The 17,691-nt window shown below is 52.9% G+C and overlaps 2 protein-coding genes across 4 annotated transcripts; one reads left to right on the top strand and one right to left on the bottom strand.

Annotated features, from left to right (window-relative positions):
* Positions 1 to 132: 132 nt before the first annotated feature.
* TOP3A (DNA topoisomerase III alpha) lies at positions 133 to 11,924 on the top strand. Of its 2 annotated transcripts, XM_066560694.1 has the most exons (20): positions 133 to 267; positions 876 to 1,130; positions 2,469 to 2,528; positions 3,075 to 3,148; positions 3,777 to 3,852; positions 4,378 to 4,486; positions 4,926 to 5,069; positions 5,568 to 5,738; positions 5,952 to 6,052; positions 6,186 to 6,260; positions 6,375 to 6,457; positions 6,577 to 6,784; positions 6,947 to 7,132; positions 7,302 to 7,431; positions 7,755 to 7,868; positions 7,948 to 8,113; positions 8,522 to 8,665; positions 8,944 to 9,066; positions 9,311 to 10,023; positions 11,041 to 11,924. In XM_066560694.1, exons 2-20 carry the CDS (start codon positions 951 to 953, stop codon positions 11,217 to 11,219), a joined length of 3,036 nt encoding a protein of 1,011 aa, XP_066416791.1. In that variant the 5' UTR covers positions 133 to 267; positions 876 to 950; the 3' UTR covers positions 11,220 to 11,924. The 2 variants fall into 2 exon arrangements, with proteins under 2 accessions (XP_066416791.1, XP_066416790.1); XM_066560693.1 differs by lacking the exons at positions 133 to 267; positions 876 to 1,130; positions 2,469 to 2,528; positions 3,777 to 3,852 and having other exon boundaries at positions 3,115 to 3,148.
* A 1,036-nt stretch (positions 11,925 to 12,960) lies between these two features.
* On the bottom strand, positions 12,961 to 17,426 carry MIEF2 (mitochondrial elongation factor 2). 2 transcript variants are annotated; one of them, XM_066560695.1, is made up of 4 exons: positions 17,382 to 17,426; positions 16,914 to 17,088; positions 16,272 to 16,449; positions 12,961 to 15,289 (listed from the first exon to the last, which is right to left on the bottom strand). In XM_066560695.1, exons 2-4 carry the CDS (start codon positions 17,079 to 17,081, stop codon positions 14,244 to 14,246), a joined length of 1,392 nt encoding a protein of 463 aa, XP_066416792.1. In that variant the 5' UTR covers positions 17,082 to 17,088; positions 17,382 to 17,426; the 3' UTR covers positions 12,961 to 14,243. The 2 variants fall into 2 exon arrangements, with proteins under 2 accessions (XP_066416792.1, XP_066416793.1); XM_066560696.1 differs by having other exon boundaries at positions 17,372 to 17,409.
* Positions 17,427 to 17,691: the final 265 nt, after the last annotated feature.

Raw genomic sequence — 17,691 nt, 5'->3', positions numbered from 1 at the left:
CTCGCCGGCAGGAAGCGACGCCACCGTCTCCTCTTCCTCCTCCTCAGCTGGAGTTGTTCATATTTACCGTCGTCGCCCTTTGTCGTTACCGACCGTGGGACGCGCCCAGCGGCGGCGGGAAAAGAGGAAAACCGAGGCGGAGCGGCGGCGGGAGGGGCGCTGCGGAGCATCTCGGGAGTTGTAGTTCCGTGCCACCGCCGCGGCTGCGCTTTACGGCAGGACGTGACGGAGAGGGGGAGCGACAGCGGAGCGCGGGAGGTCTGGGAGGTGAGGGGGGAACGGGAGAGAAAAGGGCGAAAGGAAAGGGAAAGGGAAAGGTCTGCACCGGGTAAGGGACAGCCCGAGGGGGTTAGGGTGGCGAGGGGACTGCGCTGCCCCCGGTAAGGGACAGCCCCAGGCGGGCGAGAGGGCTGCGCTGGCCCGGGTAAGGGACAGCCCAAGGGGGGATCGGGAGTGATGAGGGGACTGCGCTACCCCGTTAAGGGATAGCCCAAGGGGGGATCGGGAGTGATGAGGGGACTGCGCTACCCCGTTAAGGGACAGCCCATGGGGGGATCAGGGCTGATGAGGGGACTGCACTATCCTTGATAAGGGACAGCCCAAAGGGGGATCGGGGTGGCGAAGGGGCTGCGCTGCCTTGGTAAGGGAGAGCCCGAGGGGGATCGGGGGTGACGAGGGGGCTGCGCTGTCCCGGCTATGGGGGAGAGGGCAGCCCCAGCCGGGCAGGAGAGGGCCGAGGGACGGGCTGCGGTACCCCCGGCAGCTGTGCCTGCAGAGGGGGCTGCCCTTGGTGACACCTTTTCCATCCCCGAGGGGCTGCCCCGAGCCTCCTGGGGTGCCGAACGGTGACCCCGGCCGTCTCTCCATCCCCGCAGCACCGGCCCCGGGACGCGGAGCAGCAGCAGCAGCAGCAGCAGCAGCAGCAGCATGCCCTGGCCTCACCCCCTGTGATGAACCTGTCGGTGCGGCTGTTCCGCAGGGCCAGGATGCTGCCCCAGCCCTGGCGCTGCTTCTCGCGGGCCGCGGAGGAGCTGGCGCTGCAGAGGATCCGCAGGGTGCTGTGCGTGGCCGAGAAGAACGATGCGGCCCGAGGCATCGCCGAGCTGCTCTCCAACAGGAGGATGCGGCGGGTAGGAACGGCCCAGCCACATCGTGCTGCCCCCTGGGGCACAGAGACAGGGGTGGGGCGGGTTTGTGTTGTGTATGGCAGCCCCAGCACTCCTGGCAGAGCTTGGCATGGCCACTCCACATCAGCACATGGCACACTTGGCACTGGTTTTGTCCCTGAACACACGAGGGTACAAGAATGTTCTGTGGACAAACATCACTTGCCCAAATGTATTTGGGAGTCTCAGGTCTTTGTGGGTTAAGCAGAGAGGGAACTCAGCTCCCTCTGCCTTCCCATGGTGAGGGCTCCCTGGGTTCTTCCTGGATTAGCAGTGCATGACAAGGGCTTCATAAACTGCCACCATCCATTGGCATGCATTTCCCTGTCTAAAAGCACCACTTCTGCAGCATCAGCAGTGTCAGGGGTTTACTGGAGGTCACCAAATAAAGCAAAAACAGGCTGTGGTTTGAAGAAAAATTCAATTATTTCTACTCTCTGCTGCTGTGCTAACAGTTTGCAAAATCACTTCCTGTTTCCAAACTAAGTTGCTACTAGACCAGAATGAGAGGTTGAAAAAGACCTCTGAGATTATTGAATCCAACCCATGATCCCCACCTTGGCACCCAGACCAGAGCACTGAGTGCCACATCCAGCTGTTCCTTGAACACCTCCAGGGGTGGTGACTCCACCACTTCCCTGGGCACTTGCAATGCTTGATAACCCTTTCCATGAAAAAATTCTTCCTGATGTCCAGCCTAAACCTTCCCTGGAACAGCCTGAGGCTGTTCCCTCTCACCTTGTCAGCTGGGAAAAGAGGCTGACCCCCACGTGGCCCTAACCTCCTTTATTTGAATAAAAGGTGTCATTGAGAACCTGGATGCTGACAGACCCAATCAAGACATCAATCATCCCGCTTCTGTAAAAAAAAGTAGCAAATACACAGTCTAGAAACTTCCATGAGCCCCAGTTAGGTGGGAGGTAGCCTTGGGGACACTGTTTGTCACTTGGAACAAGATAGGAGTTTCTAAAAACTGGCCAGCCCCATTAAATAAATCAGTTCCTCATTATTCATGGAAAGATAACCCTGGCACCACCTACAGGAATGGTTTAAAATCCTCTTACTTTGGAAATCACCATTTCAGTGTCTCCATAAATGATAGAGGAGATTTCCATCCCCTTGCTGCAATTCCCATTAGCTCCAGTAGCTGGTTTTCCTTTGCCATGTGCCTCTTGTGCTCCATCCCAGTGTGGACAAAGTGGGGCAGGATGGATTTGTTTCCTGTTAAAAAATTTAATTAAAAAATTTAAGAATTTGTGTCCTGTTAAAAGCCAGAAACTCGATTTCTCCTTTTCCTTCCAGCGAGAAGGGTTTTCCAAGTTCAACAAAATCTATGAATATGACTACCAGATGTTTGGCCAGGTAAGAGTTTTCTCTCCATCTGCTGCTGGATTAATGAAGTACAAATACTAATTAATAAAAGCCATTTGTCAGGAGTTACAAAACACAGCTCCAGCCATGGGGTTGTTCTGCCCAAAGATGAGAAAAAGTCAAATGTTATTTTCTTTGCTCCACCACCTGTTTGGTTGCTCTAAATCTTTTAACTTTCTGGTTTTATGTCAGTCAAAAATATGTTGCTGTTTAGAATTGGGAGCTTCCTACAGAAATTGAGGATAAGGCCATGGATAGAGCTTGTTGTGATGTATTAGTTTTGGTTGCTCCATCCCTGGAAGTGCTCCAGGCCAGGTTGGATGGGGCTTGGAGCAGCCTGGGACAGTGGAAGGTGTCCCTGCCATGGCAGGGGTGGCCCTGGATGGGCTTTAAGGTCCCTCCCAACCCAAACCATTCTGGGATTAACAGGAGAAAGGTGTCACTAATCATTTAAACTGAGAACTAAAGGGAGATTTTGGGCTGGAGGTAGTTTCTGGTGAGTGATGGGCGCTAATTTCCTCTCTGTGCCTCTTGCAGAACGTTACCATGGTGATGACATCCGTGTCAGGACATTTACTGGCTCATGATTTTATCATGCCATTTCGCAAATGGTTGGTACCTCGTGGCCCTGGCAGGGAGGGGAAGGGCTCTGTCACCTCCTGGCCCTCACAGGAAGGATTTGTCACCTCCTGGCCCTCACAGGAGGGGCCTGTCACCTCCTGTTCTCATCCTTGAAACTGCAAGCTCAAAGACAAAGGGGCAGGGAGAGACTCTGACTCAGAGCAGGGTGATGAGTTCCAAATTTTATAGAAAATAGCCAAAATATTGTTTCAAATTCCTGTCTTCAGAGTGCTAAAACCCCCTGAAGACATAATACTGGTTAAAATACATCAAGGCAGACACAGGGAATTAAACACCCTCCAAAATGGGATGGTTTTGTGTTCTTTGTTCAGCTATGAGCTGTTCTGGGAAGCAAGGTGCTTTCTCTGCCTTACCTCCTTTTGTATTCTGGCCTTCAGATAGGACAAGCTGCTTGTTGCCTTCCAGATTTGCTGTTTTCTCTGGCTGGTTTTTCACTCTGTTGCTTTGAGAAGTTACTCAGCATTTCATTTCTGTTGTCTGAAACAAGGCCTGTAATAAAATACATTAATGCCAGTACTTAGGGAGCACCAAATAGTGTCTCACAAATAGTGTTTTAGCTTATGTGATGCACACATACATTTCTCCTCTGTTTTCCAGGCATAGCTGCAACCCTTTAGCTCTTTTTGATGCTGAAATTGAGAAGTTTTGCCCTGAAAATTACCTGGATATCAAGGTACATCATGGTTAACACTTTGAAACTGAGCTCAGGGGTTGGCTCAACAAATCTTGTCCCAGACAGAAGGATGATCTTACCTTTGCCCTTAACATCCAAATTTCTGCAGTTTAGGAGATTCCTCATCCATTTCCTAGGACTGTATATGCTGTTCATTTGTGGCACTGAAACTCTTGTTCATGTGCAAGTAGTGCAGTGAAGGAACAGCTAAAAATAGAAATGTTTTTTTCCAACAAGGTGGAATTGATGATTGTGTCTCAGTTCTACAGGAAAAGACATTTTTAGAAAACAGATTGTGGTACAACCTGCTCCAAGCCAAACTTTTTAATAGAATTAGATGTAAATAAATGACTCAATTCTTTTAAAAGCTGCCTGATCTCCCGAGACACACAATTACAAAATGTTATTGCAACAACACATCTCCATGGATACACATTGCATTTGGTGTTCAGTGAGTCATTCTGAAATGAAATGACAGAGCAAGTGGCCTGGAATGTTCTCCCTGTGTTGTTTTTCTCCTCTCAGAGAACCCTTGAACGAGAAATCCAGCAGTGCCAAGCCCTGGTGATCTGGACTGACTGCGATCGAGAGGGAGAGAACATTGGCTTTGAGATCATCCACGTGTGCAGAGCTGGTGTGTAGAGATCTCCATCACTCTGACTTCTATTAATGGTTTAACAACTCCTTTAGCAAAGGCAAATTCTCAATTTTAGTGTGTCCAGGTTAAATGCTGGCTAATTCTAAAAATGTGGCTGTGATAGGCTAGAAATGCAACCAGCTGTTGGATGCTGTAGAATCAGTTGACAGCACGCTCTCTTAAGCACTCTGACTCAGAGCAGGGTAATGAGTTCCAAATTTTATAGAAAACATCCAAAATATTGTTTCAAATTCCTGTCTTCAGAGTGCTAAAACCCCCTGAAGACATAATACTGGTTAAAATACATCAAGTCAGACACAGGGAATTAAACTGACTCCAAAATGGGATGGTTTTGTCTTCTTTGTCACTGTTTATCAGTCGCTCCTTTCTGTTGGTGATGGAGTCCCTGTGATTTCTCCTGTGTGTGTGTCTGCAGTAAAGCCAAGCCTGCAGGTTTTCCGGGCGCGGTTCTCCGAGATCACCCCTCACGCTGTCAGGGCAGCCTGTGAGAACCTCACCCAGCCCGACCAGAGAACCAGCGACGCCGTGGATGTCAGGCAGGAGCTGGACCTCAGGATAGGCACGTAAACGTCTCGTACTGGAACCTCAACTCAAGGCAGAAATGCCCTCTGTAGTCTCTTGAAACTGATTTTTAGATCAGATGTGATTAAAACTCATGTTATGTTTTACTGGAAGTGTGCTCTTTGAATCAAAAAATCATCAACTGCCAAGATCAAATCCAGTCTGTGATTGATACCCTTCTTGTAAACAAGCCTAGAGCACTGAATGCCACATCCAGTTGTTTCTTGAACATCTCCAGGGATGGTGACTCCACCACCTCCCTGGGGAATCCATTCCAATGTTTAAAAGCCTCTTCTCTGAAGAGATTCCTCCTGAAAAGAGGAAATTTCTCCTTGAAGCAAATATTAAATTTATAGCTCATGCAGCACTGAGAGGCTTCTTCAACTGTGTATTAAACGGAGTAAAATTAATACTCAGAATATTAAAAAGATCTGAAGTACTGTGATTATCACTCAGCATTGTTATATTCAGTGTGGTGCTCATTTTGTTCCCTCAGGTGCTGCCTTCACCAGATTCCAGACTCTGAGGCTGCGGAAGATCTTCCCTGATATTTTAGCAGATCAGCTGATCAGCTATGGCAGCTGCCAGTTCCCCACACTGGGATTTGTAGTTGAACGCTTTAAAGCCATCCAGGCTTTTGTTCCTGAAGCCTTCTACAAAATTAAAGGTATGTTTGGGGAAAAAGTCCTGGGCTCCCTCTTCGAGGGTTTGATGTGGATAAAAAGGAAAAACATTGGAGCAACTTGACACAAAAATGCTTCAGAGATAATTTCCTCTTCCTCTGCCATGAGCACTGAGCAGAGCTGGAAGGTTTCCAAGCTCCTTTGTGGTATTTCCATTTGGTGGCTCCTGCATCAGCCAGCTCTGTTGTCCATCACAGTGACCCACGACCATGAGGACGGCAACGTGGTCTTCAACTGGAAGAGGAACCGTCTCTTCAATCACACGGCGTGCCTGGTCCTTTACCAGATGTGTATGGAGGTAGGAAAGCTTGTAAATAGTTGCATAATCCAGATTCAGCCAAACATTCCCTGTCTCTGTCTTGCTCAAGACTTTTTAAGAACAGTTTGTGTAAACTCCTGAAGGATATGTGGGTTTTGCTTACTCTGTTTAGGATCCGGTAGCGACTGTTGTTGACGTTGTGAGCAAGCCAAAGAGCAAATGGAGGCCTCTGCCCCTGGACACTGTGGTATGTTTGAACTCTGGGTAGGATTTCTCTGGAAAGAGCTTTGAACAGATGTTTTACTCACTGCTTTGAATTATCCACTAATACTTCTGGGTTTTCTGGCTCTTCCCAATGCAGGAACTGGAAAAATTGGCTTCCCGCAAACTGAAAATAAATGCGAAGGAAACAATGACAATAGCAGAAAAACTCTATACTAAAGGGTAAGAAAGCAAGACTTGGCTTGGTAAACTTAATTCTTCTAAAACTAAATGGCCTTTTGTTCGAAATGGGAAGCATCTTGGAGCAACTCTCAAAGTGGTCTCCTGTCTTTCTTCCTAAGGTTCATTAGTTACCCTCGAACTGAGACCAACATTTTCCCCAAGGAGCTGAACCTGTCTGCCTTGGTAGAGCAGCAAACACAGGACCCAAACTGGGGAGGGTTTGCACAGAGGATTTTGGATGAGGGTGGGCCAACCCCTCGGAGTGGAAACAAATCTGATCAGGCTCACCCTCCCATTCACCCCACAAAATACGCCAGCAACCTGCAGGTGGGTGTAACCAGAGGGAACTGGATGGGTTGTGTTGCTTGATAAATAAAGATAAAATCTTAACCTGGTCATTAGCACAAAATCCTCACCTGAGATCCCACTGATTTTGTGATGTCTTGCTGACCTAGGAGGACACTCACCCTTCTCACTGTTTGATCTCAGGGCAACGAGCAGAGACTCTACGAGTTCATCGTGCGCCACTTCTTGGCGTGCTGCTCTCAAGATGCCAAAGGACAGGAAACAACCGTGGAGATTGACATTGCCAACGAGCAATTCATTGCTCAGGGACTCATGATCCTGGCCAGAAATTACCTGGAAGTGTATCCTTATGACAAGTGGAGTGATAAGGTAATCCCCTTGAGTAACATAAGTGGGAGAGGCTAAAGTAGCACTTCACTGCCAACTTCAGACCTCTCTGCACAACATCTTTTGACCATTTCTGGCTGTTTGACTCAGAGCCTTTGTCCTGAGTGAGTGGACCAGGAAGCAGTTTCAAAGAGACTCTCCTTCTCTCCAGGTTATCCCACTGTATCAGAAAGGGTCTCGCTTTCAGCCCACCACAGTGGAGATGGTGGATGGGGAAACCAGTCCTCCCCTGCTCCTCACAGAAGCAGATCTCATTGCTCTCATGGAAAAACACGGCATTGGTCAGTACTGGGCAGCATGGCCTCTTGCTCTTGGCAGAGGGAATTCTCCAAATGTTGCTGCAGATAAGAAATTACTTAAATGTGCAGAAAAAAGGGATATAAAGGGCAAAGTCCAAATATCCTCAGGAGCCTGCAGAGTGCCTCCAGTACCCAGGGAGGTGGGAAGTTTTGGGTTCAGGGTGTGCTGCCAGCACCTTGCTGACCTCAGTGCCAGCAAGACATGAGGGCAGTGCTGGTCCTCACCATAGGTTGTGTCCTTGTTCCTGGGCATGGGGGAAATCACTTCTTGGCTCCTGGTTTGGCTGACATCTCTCTGCTTCCAGGGACTGATGCCACCCACGCCGAGCACATCGAGACGATCAAGACGCGGATGTACGTGGGGCTGACGGCAGATCAGCGCTTCCTGCCCGGCCAGCTGGGCATGGGGCTGGTGGAAGGTGAGGGGAGGGCCCTCACAAAGGTGGCAGAGGCCTTACTGGCTCCTTCCTTTCACTTACCATTCCACATATTCCTCAGGCTATGATTCCATGGGCTATGAGATGTCCAAGCCTGACCTTCGAGCTGAACTGGAGGCTGATCTAAAACTGATCTGTGAGGGGAAGAAAGACAAATCTGTAGTGTTGCAGCAGCAGGTCCAGAAGTACAAGAAAGTCTTCATTGAAGCTGTGGCCAGAGCCAACAAGTGAGTACTGTCTTTGCCCTCTTCCTTTTGCTGGGAGGTGCTGGCTGCTCTTCTGGGTCTCAGTCTGGAGTGGGGGATTCTGTCACACTCTTTCCCTGGAGCTCTGCCCCCTGTGTTGTGGTATTTGTGTGGGAAAGGATGACTCAAAGCCTGGCATGCTGTCAGGAGTTCCTCCTAGCCAAGGGTTTAAACCAGGATGAGCAGTTAAGATTAAATTTGGGGATAGCAACATGCACTGACCTCTGATGTTGTACCCATACCTTTCCTGTTCCAGAAGTGTGGTGCTGAGTCAATGTGCTCATGGAGGAGCTCAGAGGGGCTGTGTGGGGGGCAGCAGGCTCTGAGTCACTGCAGCACCTGACTGCTCTTTGCAGAGACACACAGGATGCTCTGCTCCTTTCTTTACAGGTTAGACCAGGCCCTGGCTCAGTATCTGGGAGAAGCTGCAGAAGTTCCAGAGCAGGATGAGGTGTACCCAGAAACGCCCCTTTCTGTTCGGAAATGTCCCCAGTGCAACAGTGACATGGTCCTGAAGACCAGGAAGAATGGCGGGTGGGTGACCTTCCCTCTTGTAGCCTCCTGTGTTGGTTTGTGTCTCTCCAGGCTTCCATTTACCCCCTGTGGTAAAAGCTTGGAAACCTTGGGCTGCAGCTTGCTGACTCCACCAGCTACATGAGCTGTGTGGACTCAGCTGAATCTCTTCTCAAGTAGGTATTTACCCTGAAAATGTGCAGTTTTGACAATTTCTGATGGCTGAGAAGATACAAGAATTGATCCCAAACTGTCTTGAGTTTGCCTATTCCTCATCCAGTGCCCTTGTCCCTCGGCAGGTTCTATCTCAGCTGCATGGGCTATCCAGCCTGTAAAACTGCAGTCTGGTTCCCTGATTTCGTGGTGGATGTGACCAGGGACGAGAGCATCTGTGATGTGTGTAAACCCCATCCAGTTCACAGGTAGGTCATGCCAGTTGTCCCTTGTTGGACATTGGGGCAGAGACTTCCATGGGCTAGGCTGGGCAACCATTTTCCATTCCAGTCTTGGAAAGCTGGAATAGCACTTTGCTTAGGGATGGAAAGAAGAGGGGTTGGGGAAACTGGCCTCCATATAGCAGAATCAAAACAATAAATATAAGTCCAAGTATAAATTGAGGTCTGTTGATGAGAAACTGGCAGACTTTGACTCTTCCTTTCCTTGCAGACTGAAGTTTAAATTCAAGAAGGGCAGCGTTCCCCCTGTGATGCCCCTGGAGTTCGTTGGCTGCATTGGAGGCTGTGATGAGATGCTGAAAGAGCTTTTGGACCTCAAGTACTTGCACAGATCATCCCAACCTGCATCATCCACCCCCCAACCCGGGCATCACCTGCAGGCCAACCACTCCCTGAACAGATCCAGCAGTGAGACCAGGCAAGCCAGGGGGACCTCAAACGTGGCACGGGGACACCTGCTCTCCATCAACTCCTCCAGGACCCCCAGGGCTGCTCCTCCAGCTGCTGCAGATGATGGCAATGCTGTGGTGTGCAACTGTGGGAGCGAGGCGCTGCTGCTGACCGTGCGCAAGGACGGCCCCAACAAGGGCCGCCAGTTCTACAAGTGCAGCTCCAGCACCTGCAACTTCTTCCTCTGGGCTGACGAGCAGCCACAGGACAGAGGCAGCTCCATGCCGCTCCAGCCCGCTGCTGCAAGAACCCCAGCAGGATTCCAGCGGCCAGGGGGAGGCAGGGAGCCCCTGGGAAGCAGCAGCTGGGACAGTGGTGGCAGTGGTGGCACGGTGTGCAGGTGTGAGCAGCCCGCGGTGACGCGCACCGTGCAGAAGGACGGCCCCAACAAGGGGAGGCAGTTCCACACCTGCCCCAAGCCCCGGGAGCAGCAGTGCGGATTCTTCCAGTGGGCAGATGAGAACATGGCACCAGGTACGGCCGGGCTGGGGGCACACTGCAGGGCTGCAGGCTGTTCTTCAGCTGAACAGAACAAGGAGATGCTGGAGAGGGTCCAGGGGAGGCCACAGAGATGGTGGGGAGTCTGAGAGCACACTGCAGGACTGCAGGCTGTTCTTCAGCTGAACAGAACGAGGAGATGCTGGAGAGGGTCCAGGGGAGGCCACAAAGGTGGTGGGGGGTCTGAAGCATCTCTCTGGCTGAGGGAGCTGGGCCTGTTTAGTCTAGAGAAGAGAAGACTGAGAGGGGATCTCATTAATGCTTGTAAATATCTCAAGGAAGGATGGTGCCAGGCTTTTTTTTTGGTGGTGCCCAGTGACAGGATGAGGAGCAACAGCCAGAAACCAAAACACAAGAAGTTTGACCTCAACATGAGGAAGAACTTCTTTACATTAGAGGTGGCAGAGGTCTGCAACAGCTGTCCAGGGAGGTGATAGTGTCTCCCTCTCTGGAGACATTCAAACCCACCTGGCACGCCAGGGAAACTGTGCTGCTCTAGTTTGGGGGGTACAGGGAAAGGGCAAGTCAGTCTGGAGCTTTGATCAGAGATGAAACTGTGTGGAAAGATGCTGAAAAGAAAAATAATGACAAAACAAGGGTGCAAAAGAGAGAGAACTGATAAAAAGGGACATAACCAGGTAGAGAGGGGGAGATGTGGTCTGAGAGAGATCCTCCTCAGACATTTGAGCCTGAAGGGGCAAAATCAAACTTTCAAAACTACTTAGACCCCAAGTTCTTCTCTGCCATGTTTTGTTTCTGCTTCAGCTGCAGACCAGAGCATGCAAGCAGGCAGATCAGCTTCCCCTGTGCTGTTCCCACATGTCTCTTATGCTGCAAGAGAAATGGGTAACATTTCACTGTTCAGATAAGTCTGAAGCAAATGCAGGTTCAGGAATAATCTGAGAATCTTTGATCTGCTATTTTGAACTTACCTTGTGTTTCTCACCTATTTATCTTTTCAAAGATTCTTAAATTCAAGTTGTTTATCTCTAGGCCCTTCTGGAGATGACTCTTTGAACCACTTTGGCAGCAATGGATACTCCAGAGGGTTGGGAAGCAAGGCCAAGAGACCAGGCAATCTCTCCTCAGCATCTGCTGCCAAGAAGCCACGGACCTGCAGCATTTGCCACCAGCCTGGGCACACGAGGAAAACCTGTCCTCAGAACCACTGAGCTGGGATGGGGCTCTGAGAGCCTGCAAGGACCACAAATGTGAACTCTGCAGGAGCCACAGGGAACTGGACTTTGGGAACAAATCCCTTGAGTGTTTTTTGGAGGGGCTGGTTGCAGGCTGCTCCTGCCAAGGGATGCCATTTGTTTCAGCAAGGGTTCAACCAGCTTGGAAAAGTGGTTCCACTACCAGGTTTTGTTTCCAGCTGCTCTTCTGCTGAGCAGTTTGGGAAGGTCTGGACATTTCAAGGAAGCACTTGGAAGCTGAGTCTGTGGAGAAAAGTGCACTGCATCATCCCCCTGCACCACCCTGGTGTTGTTCCTGGCCTCTCCATGCAGGGAAGAGCTGGATCAGGACAGACACCAGGGCTGCCAAGCTCTGCTCAGTCCCTGCCTTTCCACAGTGTGGAATTTAAGTTCCCTTCACAGTTGATGTTACCTGAGCAACATTCCCCTTTTTTGTCACCCTTACCTGGGTTGTCCCTGCCAGTGAAGGAGGGTCAGGTGCAGAGGAGCTGGATCTGGTGCTTGCCCTGGGAGGAGCTCAGCTGCAGTGCTCAGGGAAAGCCCTCATTTTAGATGGTTCCTGAATTTGAAGGCAAGTTCTTCCTCAAACTTTGAGACATGCCTTTGTGATGCTGCTAGCTGATGAAAGTTATTTTTGTCAAACTAATGAGTTTCTTATTAAAATATTATTTAAATTTTAAATTTGATGCAGTGACACCTAAGCTTTCCCTAATTATTTCTTCCTACATCAAATAGTGAAGCTTTTACTGTAAAAGCATCCAGCCAAATCTTGCTCTTTCCAATCACTGGAACAATAGAGGAGCTTTCTTGGCAGAAACTCCCCACAGCAATTTAGAAGTGAGCTACAAAGAGATGGGAAAAAGTTTTTATCTCACCAGCTGCATCTGCTGACCTGGGACAGACAGACAGAGCTGGCTGAGCTGAAGAGAAGCTCTGTTTTCCTGTTCTGAGTCCAGACTGCACTCCCTGGGAGGCCAGGCTGCCTCTTCCCTCGCTGCTGGGGCTTCCTCTGTTCATCAGAGGAGGGAATCTGCAGGATTGCTGTGTGCTCTGCTGCCAGGAGCTCCAGTGCTGCTCAGGACCCTGCACAGAGCGGTTCCTGGGGCCAGCACTGAGGGGATGGGCTGGAGCCCTTGGAGGGCAGCTGGAGCAGAGCCCACAGCTCTGAAAGAGAGCCTGAAACCCTGCAGCAGTCCATTGCTATCAGGCCTAAATCCATGCAGACAGCCAGAAGAATTTGGGTTGCATTTCCCTGTAGCCCTCACTCCCACCATCAACAGCCGTGGCCTAAAAATACCAACATGACAAGGTTTGGAATGCAGCCACTGAGCCAAGGCAGGGCAGCAGCCTGGCCAGCCACCTTGGAATGGCAACAGCAGTGAGAAGCAGCTGTGCAGGACACAGGGAGCAGGTTAAACCTTGCTGGTGGATCAGCCAGGACCAGCTTTAGGAATCTCAGCCTGGGCAATGCTCAGCTGAGCTCTGTAAGTGGTACAAGCTCAGTGTCCACAGCTCCCACACTGCAGCCAGGCACTCTGTGGGTTCAGGGCTTTGGAAGAGGATGAGGAAGACTTTGCAGGATGGGATCTGACCATCACCAAGCTCTCCAGGCAGCAGGGACATGCCCTGGGTGGTTCCCAGGAAGGCCGCACAGCTGGGGAGTCATTTCAGGCCTTAGCAGGGGAAAGGAGACAAAGGAGAGCTGACAGCAGAGAACCAGTGTGCACAGGGAAGGTTTATTCTCATCACTAACACCTGGGAAGTGGTTTGGAGGAACAAAGGAATTGTCAAGACTGGGGGAAAAGCAGGTTTTTTTCCTCCCATAAACAAGATGATAGCTGTAAAGAAAACTAAACCACAACAGCTGCTCACAGTGAAGTCCACAGGATTTCTCCAGCTCCACCCACGAGCACAACCAGCTCTTCCCATTAAATATAAGAATAAATTGCTTTTCTCTGGGACTAGAGCCAGACCAAACCCTACTAGCAGCCACTCAAAGGAAAAGAAAAAATCAACAAAATACCCAAACAAAAGATATCTTCTTAATAAAAAGCATAAACCACTTCAGTTCTTGCAAGCACTCTGCTCACATCATTCCTGCCCTGCTTCCCCACCCCATTCCAGGGTGCTCCAGGGAAAAAGGACCTCAAGACAGCAGCAATACATGTGTGAAAAGGTGACCAGACAGACTGGGAGGGGACAGGTACCTGCAGACAGACACTGGCAGCCACCCACCCACTGGGGAGGGCAAACAGCCCTGCTGCAGCCTCCAGCTGAAACCAGGAGCTTCCCCAGAGCCAGCAGCTCTTGTTCAGGACATCTTCCAGCCAAACACTGCACGGGACAAGGGCCCCTTCTTTGGGGCAGCATCAACACTGTCAGAACAAAGAGGTAGGGCTGAGCTCACCCCTTCTGGAAGAGTCTCCAAGGAATGAACCCCCATTTGCTATGGCTGTACCATCCAGCACCCAGATCACCCACAGGGCTTATTTTGGATTGGCAAAATCCTGCAGGTGGGTGAGGCTTCCCCCTGCCCCGAGTGCTGGCACAGTGAGGCCACACAGGCTGCTGGTGACAGGACCAACCCAGGACGTGGCACCTGAGGGGTCTGCAGGACACAGCAGCAGGAAGGGGCTGCTCCCCTCCAGCTCCAGCTGGTCTCAGAGCCTGAGGGGAACCTGACAGCTGGGACAGGCAGAGGACACTGGAGCCAGAGACCAAACATGCTTCACTGGGTTCCCAGCAGACAGAACTCACATGTGTGGTGTGGGCTGCTCTCACCCCGGGTTCAGCAGAGCCTCTGAGGCAAAGGCTCCTTCTGCCAGCACCCACCTCTGCTCAGGCACGTTTTATTCACACAGGAAACGTGGGTTTTTTCCTCATAAAGTGCAAGAACTTTGCCTCTTACTGACTAGTCAACTAGAAGCATCACAGCCCTCACAGCAGGGAGCAGCAGGCAGGGGAGCAACACCCCACATTCAGGAGCTCCCAACACACCAGTCACTTGAGCAGGACCTCTGGCTCAGTTATGGCCCTGTAGAGCACAAAGCCCATCTCATCAATTTCCTCTTCCAAGAGCCCGGAGAACAGGTTGATTTTGGGGTTGAAATAGGAAGGCAGGACTCCTTTCTCCAGGGAAGCCACCAGCTCCTCGAGCACCTGCTGGAACCTGTCAGCAAGGCTCTCCTCTGCCCAGTCCGAGGCAGTGTCACTGAGGTGCAGGATCAGGTGGCTCAGGGGGCTGCCCCCCAGTTTGTGCAGCCTGGGCTGGCTCTTGCAGACGCCGTTCAGGATGCGCAGGCAGAGCTGCCGAGCCCCGGAGTCAGCGGCATCCAGCTCCTTCAGCCTCGACACCTCCGCCCTGTAAAAGCTCTCCAGCCACAGGTTTTCCACCAGTCCTTCAGGAGGAACAGCCAGAAGAACCTTGTCCTCCATTTCCACCACTGGCAAGAGGGTGATGCTCAGATCAACCTGATCGTGTTTGACTTCCAGCTTCAGCTCCCGGGAGGCCACCACGGGGTGGATGGCACAGCCCAGCAGGCCACCAATGGCAGGCCAGTTGATGGAGGCCACCAGCAGCTTGTGGAGGGTCTCGTTGAGCACGCTGGAGGACAGGTACCGGCCCACCATGAACCTGTCCCAGGGGCTGCACCCACGAGGGAAATAGCCCAGATCAATCCTCTTGATCATCCAGTACTGGGGGTTCCTCACCACGGTGTCCTCTCCTGAGATGAGGCTCCAGAGCCCAGCGTCGAGGACCAGCGGGAGCATGAGGTGGACGTGGTCAGCTGCCAGCACCTCGAGGCCATCGAGCAGGGCCCCGCTGAGGGACAGGCGGCCGAAGGGCAGCTCCGGGAATTTGCTCCGCAGGAAGTTCTGCAGTTGGCTGCAGATGCTCCTGGCCAGCTGTGGGACAAGAGACACTTGGAACTCGGGCACAGCCAGCTGGCTGCTGTGTGAGAGGAGCTTCTCCTGCAGCGTGAGGCAGCGCACGGGGCTGGACTGGACCTGAGGAGCCCTCAGAGGGGCAGAGGAGCCCCTGGGATCTGTGGGAAGAGAAAGGAGAAGTCACAGCTCTGAGCACATCATCTGAAACCCTCAGCAGCACAAGGTGGGTGCCCAGCTCTCAGCCCATCCCTCTGGAGGTGACACCAACCTCACCAAGAGCCCCCATCGAGCCCACTGATGTTAAGAGCACTTCTCAGCCATGCAGAGCCCAAACCAACCCCAAAACCTGACTGTTCCCAACCTCACTCCTCAGCCAGGGATGGGAACCAGGCAAGGGACCTGCTGCCAGGGTCAGAGAATCACAGAATATGCTGAGTTGGAAAGGACCCACAAAAATCATCCAGTCCAGCTCCTGGCCCTGCACAGCCACCCCAACAATCTCACCCTGCCCCTGAGAGTGTTGTCCAAACACTCCTGGAGCTCTGGCAGTCTTGAGGCCGTGACCCACTCCCTGGGGAGCCTGGGCAGTGCTAAAACACCCTGTGGGGGAAGAACCTTTTCCTAATATCCAACCTGACCCTCCCTGACACAGCTGCTGCTGTTCCCTCACATCTTGTCACTGATCATCAGAGAGATCAGTGCCTGCCCCTCCACCTCCTCAAAGGAGAATCCTACAGACAATCCTGCTCTGGGGCCATTATCTCAGGACATGCCCTAGACCCGGCTGGGCCACTTTCCCACTTGGAAAAACGCCATCTCCATGGGCAGCTGGACAAGGCAGCCTTTGTCTGCAGCAGCTCCCGAGCACACCTTCCTGCAGGCACAGCTGACCCAGAAAACGAGCACAGCCAGAGGACAGCCCCTGCCAGGATACCCTGGGTGTCACCAGAGGTCCTGCTGAGATCCTCTTTCCACAGGCATTGCCTAAAAAGGGGCTGAGGCTCAGGAGCCTCCCAGGAGGGCAGGCTCATAGGGGTCAGCTTTCCAGACACCGAGCTAAAAATAACACAGAGCTCTGGCAGGGCCACCCAAGCAGGAGCACAGCAAGGTGATCCTTCTGCCTGGGCACCAGAGCCTCACCTGCCACCACAGGCTGGGCTGGAGACAGCAGGGGCGCGCTGAGGTCTTCCCTTCTCTGCTTCTTGGCGGGTTTTGGTGTTGTCTTGATCAATGCCAGGTCCTGCCAGCTGTCCTCCAGAGATTTCTGCTCAGCTTTGGGATCGCCCTCATCCCGAGGGCTGGTGGCTCGGTCGATCAGCTGGAGGGAGGGAAAACCCACGAGGACAAGATGTTATCTTTGTTTTCTATGATTTAAGGGTGACAACAGCCCCTCTGGAGCACACACATGGAGGGACAGCCCCACTCAAGGCTTCTGCTCAGAAAAAAAAACAGTTTGGGGGGGAGCCATAAATGTGCACATTGTCTTTGTGCAGGTTTTACATGGAAAACAGATACCCAACTATAACTTCAGTCCCTTTTGGGGACTTAAGTGCCTTTTGGGATGGGATAGCATATCCCAAATGCTCCAGGCAAAGAGGGATACATGCCCCCACAGGGTGGGAGCAGGCAGGTCTATGCCCATGCACTGCTGCCAGCACCAGTGCCATTTGTGCCATATGCAAGGAACCATCTCAGGAGCAAACATCAAGATTTGGGGCACACTGGAGCCAACCCAGCTCTCCTGGGCACCTTCTGGTGCCCTGTTCCCCATCCCAGCCTTACCCTCTTGACAGCCAGCGTGGCGATGGCCAGCACGGCGGCGCCGCTGACGCCCAGCACCAGCCTGGCATTGGCCAGCAGCACATCGAACACGCTGCCCAGCCCGTCCAGGACACTGCCCAGCCCGCCGCTCTCCTGCCGCCTGCCCCGCTGCTGCCAAAACGTCGCCATGGTCACCCTGCGGAGAACGGGAGTGTCACCCCGGGCTGGGGGACCTGGCACCCCGGGACAGGCACAGCCGCAGGGTTTGGGGAACGAGGGGTTCCGCTGCTCCGCTTTCCTCCGGGATAAAGGCGCCCGCCGCCGCCGGGATGGCTGGGTGCGGCCAGGGGGCAAGGGTCACCCGGGGGAGCGACACACCGGGGGACGGACACACCGGGGGAGGAAGGGGCACCCCCGGGGAGGAAGAGGCAGCCCGGGAAAGGAACGGACACGCCGGGGAAGGGTCACCCGCTCCTCACCCAGCCCTACCGCAAAGCCTCGCGGGGCACCGAGGCGGTACCGCGGGAAGGGAGCCCCCCCGACCCCAGTGACCGAGGGGAGGCGGCACCGACGGCGGGACCGGGACGGGACCGGGACCTGCCCGGGCCCGGCGCTGCCCGCCCGCGCGCGCCCCCGCGCCGCACTCACCGCGCGCCCCCGGCACGGCCTTGGCCAATGGGGGCGCGGGCAGCGCAGCCCCGCCCACCTGCGCGCGGAAGTAGCGCCCGGCCCCGCCCAGTCCCCGGTGCGTCACGGCCGGGGCGGGGCCGGAGGCGGGGCCTGGCAGGGGCGGGGCCTG

This window comes from Molothrus aeneus, chromosome 16 (assembly GCF_037042795.1).
Source record: "Molothrus aeneus isolate 106 chromosome 16, BPBGC_Maene_1.0, whole genome shotgun sequence".
Taxonomy (NCBI): domain Eukaryota; kingdom Metazoa; phylum Chordata; class Aves; order Passeriformes; family Icteridae; genus Molothrus; species Molothrus aeneus.
Note: the sequence above shows the minus strand (reverse complement) of the source record. Positions and strands in the feature narration are given on the sequence as shown.

Excerpts from the sequence above, each read along its gene's own strand:
- TOP3A (XM_066560694.1), top strand. The coding sequence starts at position 951 with ATGAACCTGTCGGTGCGGCTGTTCCGCAGGGCCAGGATGCTGCCCCAG. Across the intron at positions 9,067-9,310 it reads AAACCCCATCCAGTTCACAG|ACTGAAGTTTAAATTCAAGA; the intron begins GTAGGTCATGCC and ends CTTTCCTTGCAG. Across the intron at positions 10,024-11,040 it reads AGATGAGAACATGGCACCAG|GCCCTTCTGGAGATGACTCT; the intron begins GTACGGCCGGGC and ends GTTTATCTCTAG.
- MIEF2 (XM_066560695.1), bottom strand. The coding sequence starts at position 17,081 with ATGGCGACGTTTTGGCAGCAGCGGGGCAGGCGGCAGGAGAGCGGCGGG. Across the intron at positions 16,450-16,913 it reads CCACGCTGGCTGTCAAGAGG|CTGATCGACCGAGCCACCAG; the intron begins GTAAGGCTGGGA and ends CCCTCCCTCCAG. Across the intron at positions 15,290-16,271 it reads AGCCCAGCCTGTGGTGGCAG|ATCCCAGGGGCTCCTCTGCC; the intron begins GTGAGGCTCTGG and ends CTCTTCCCACAG.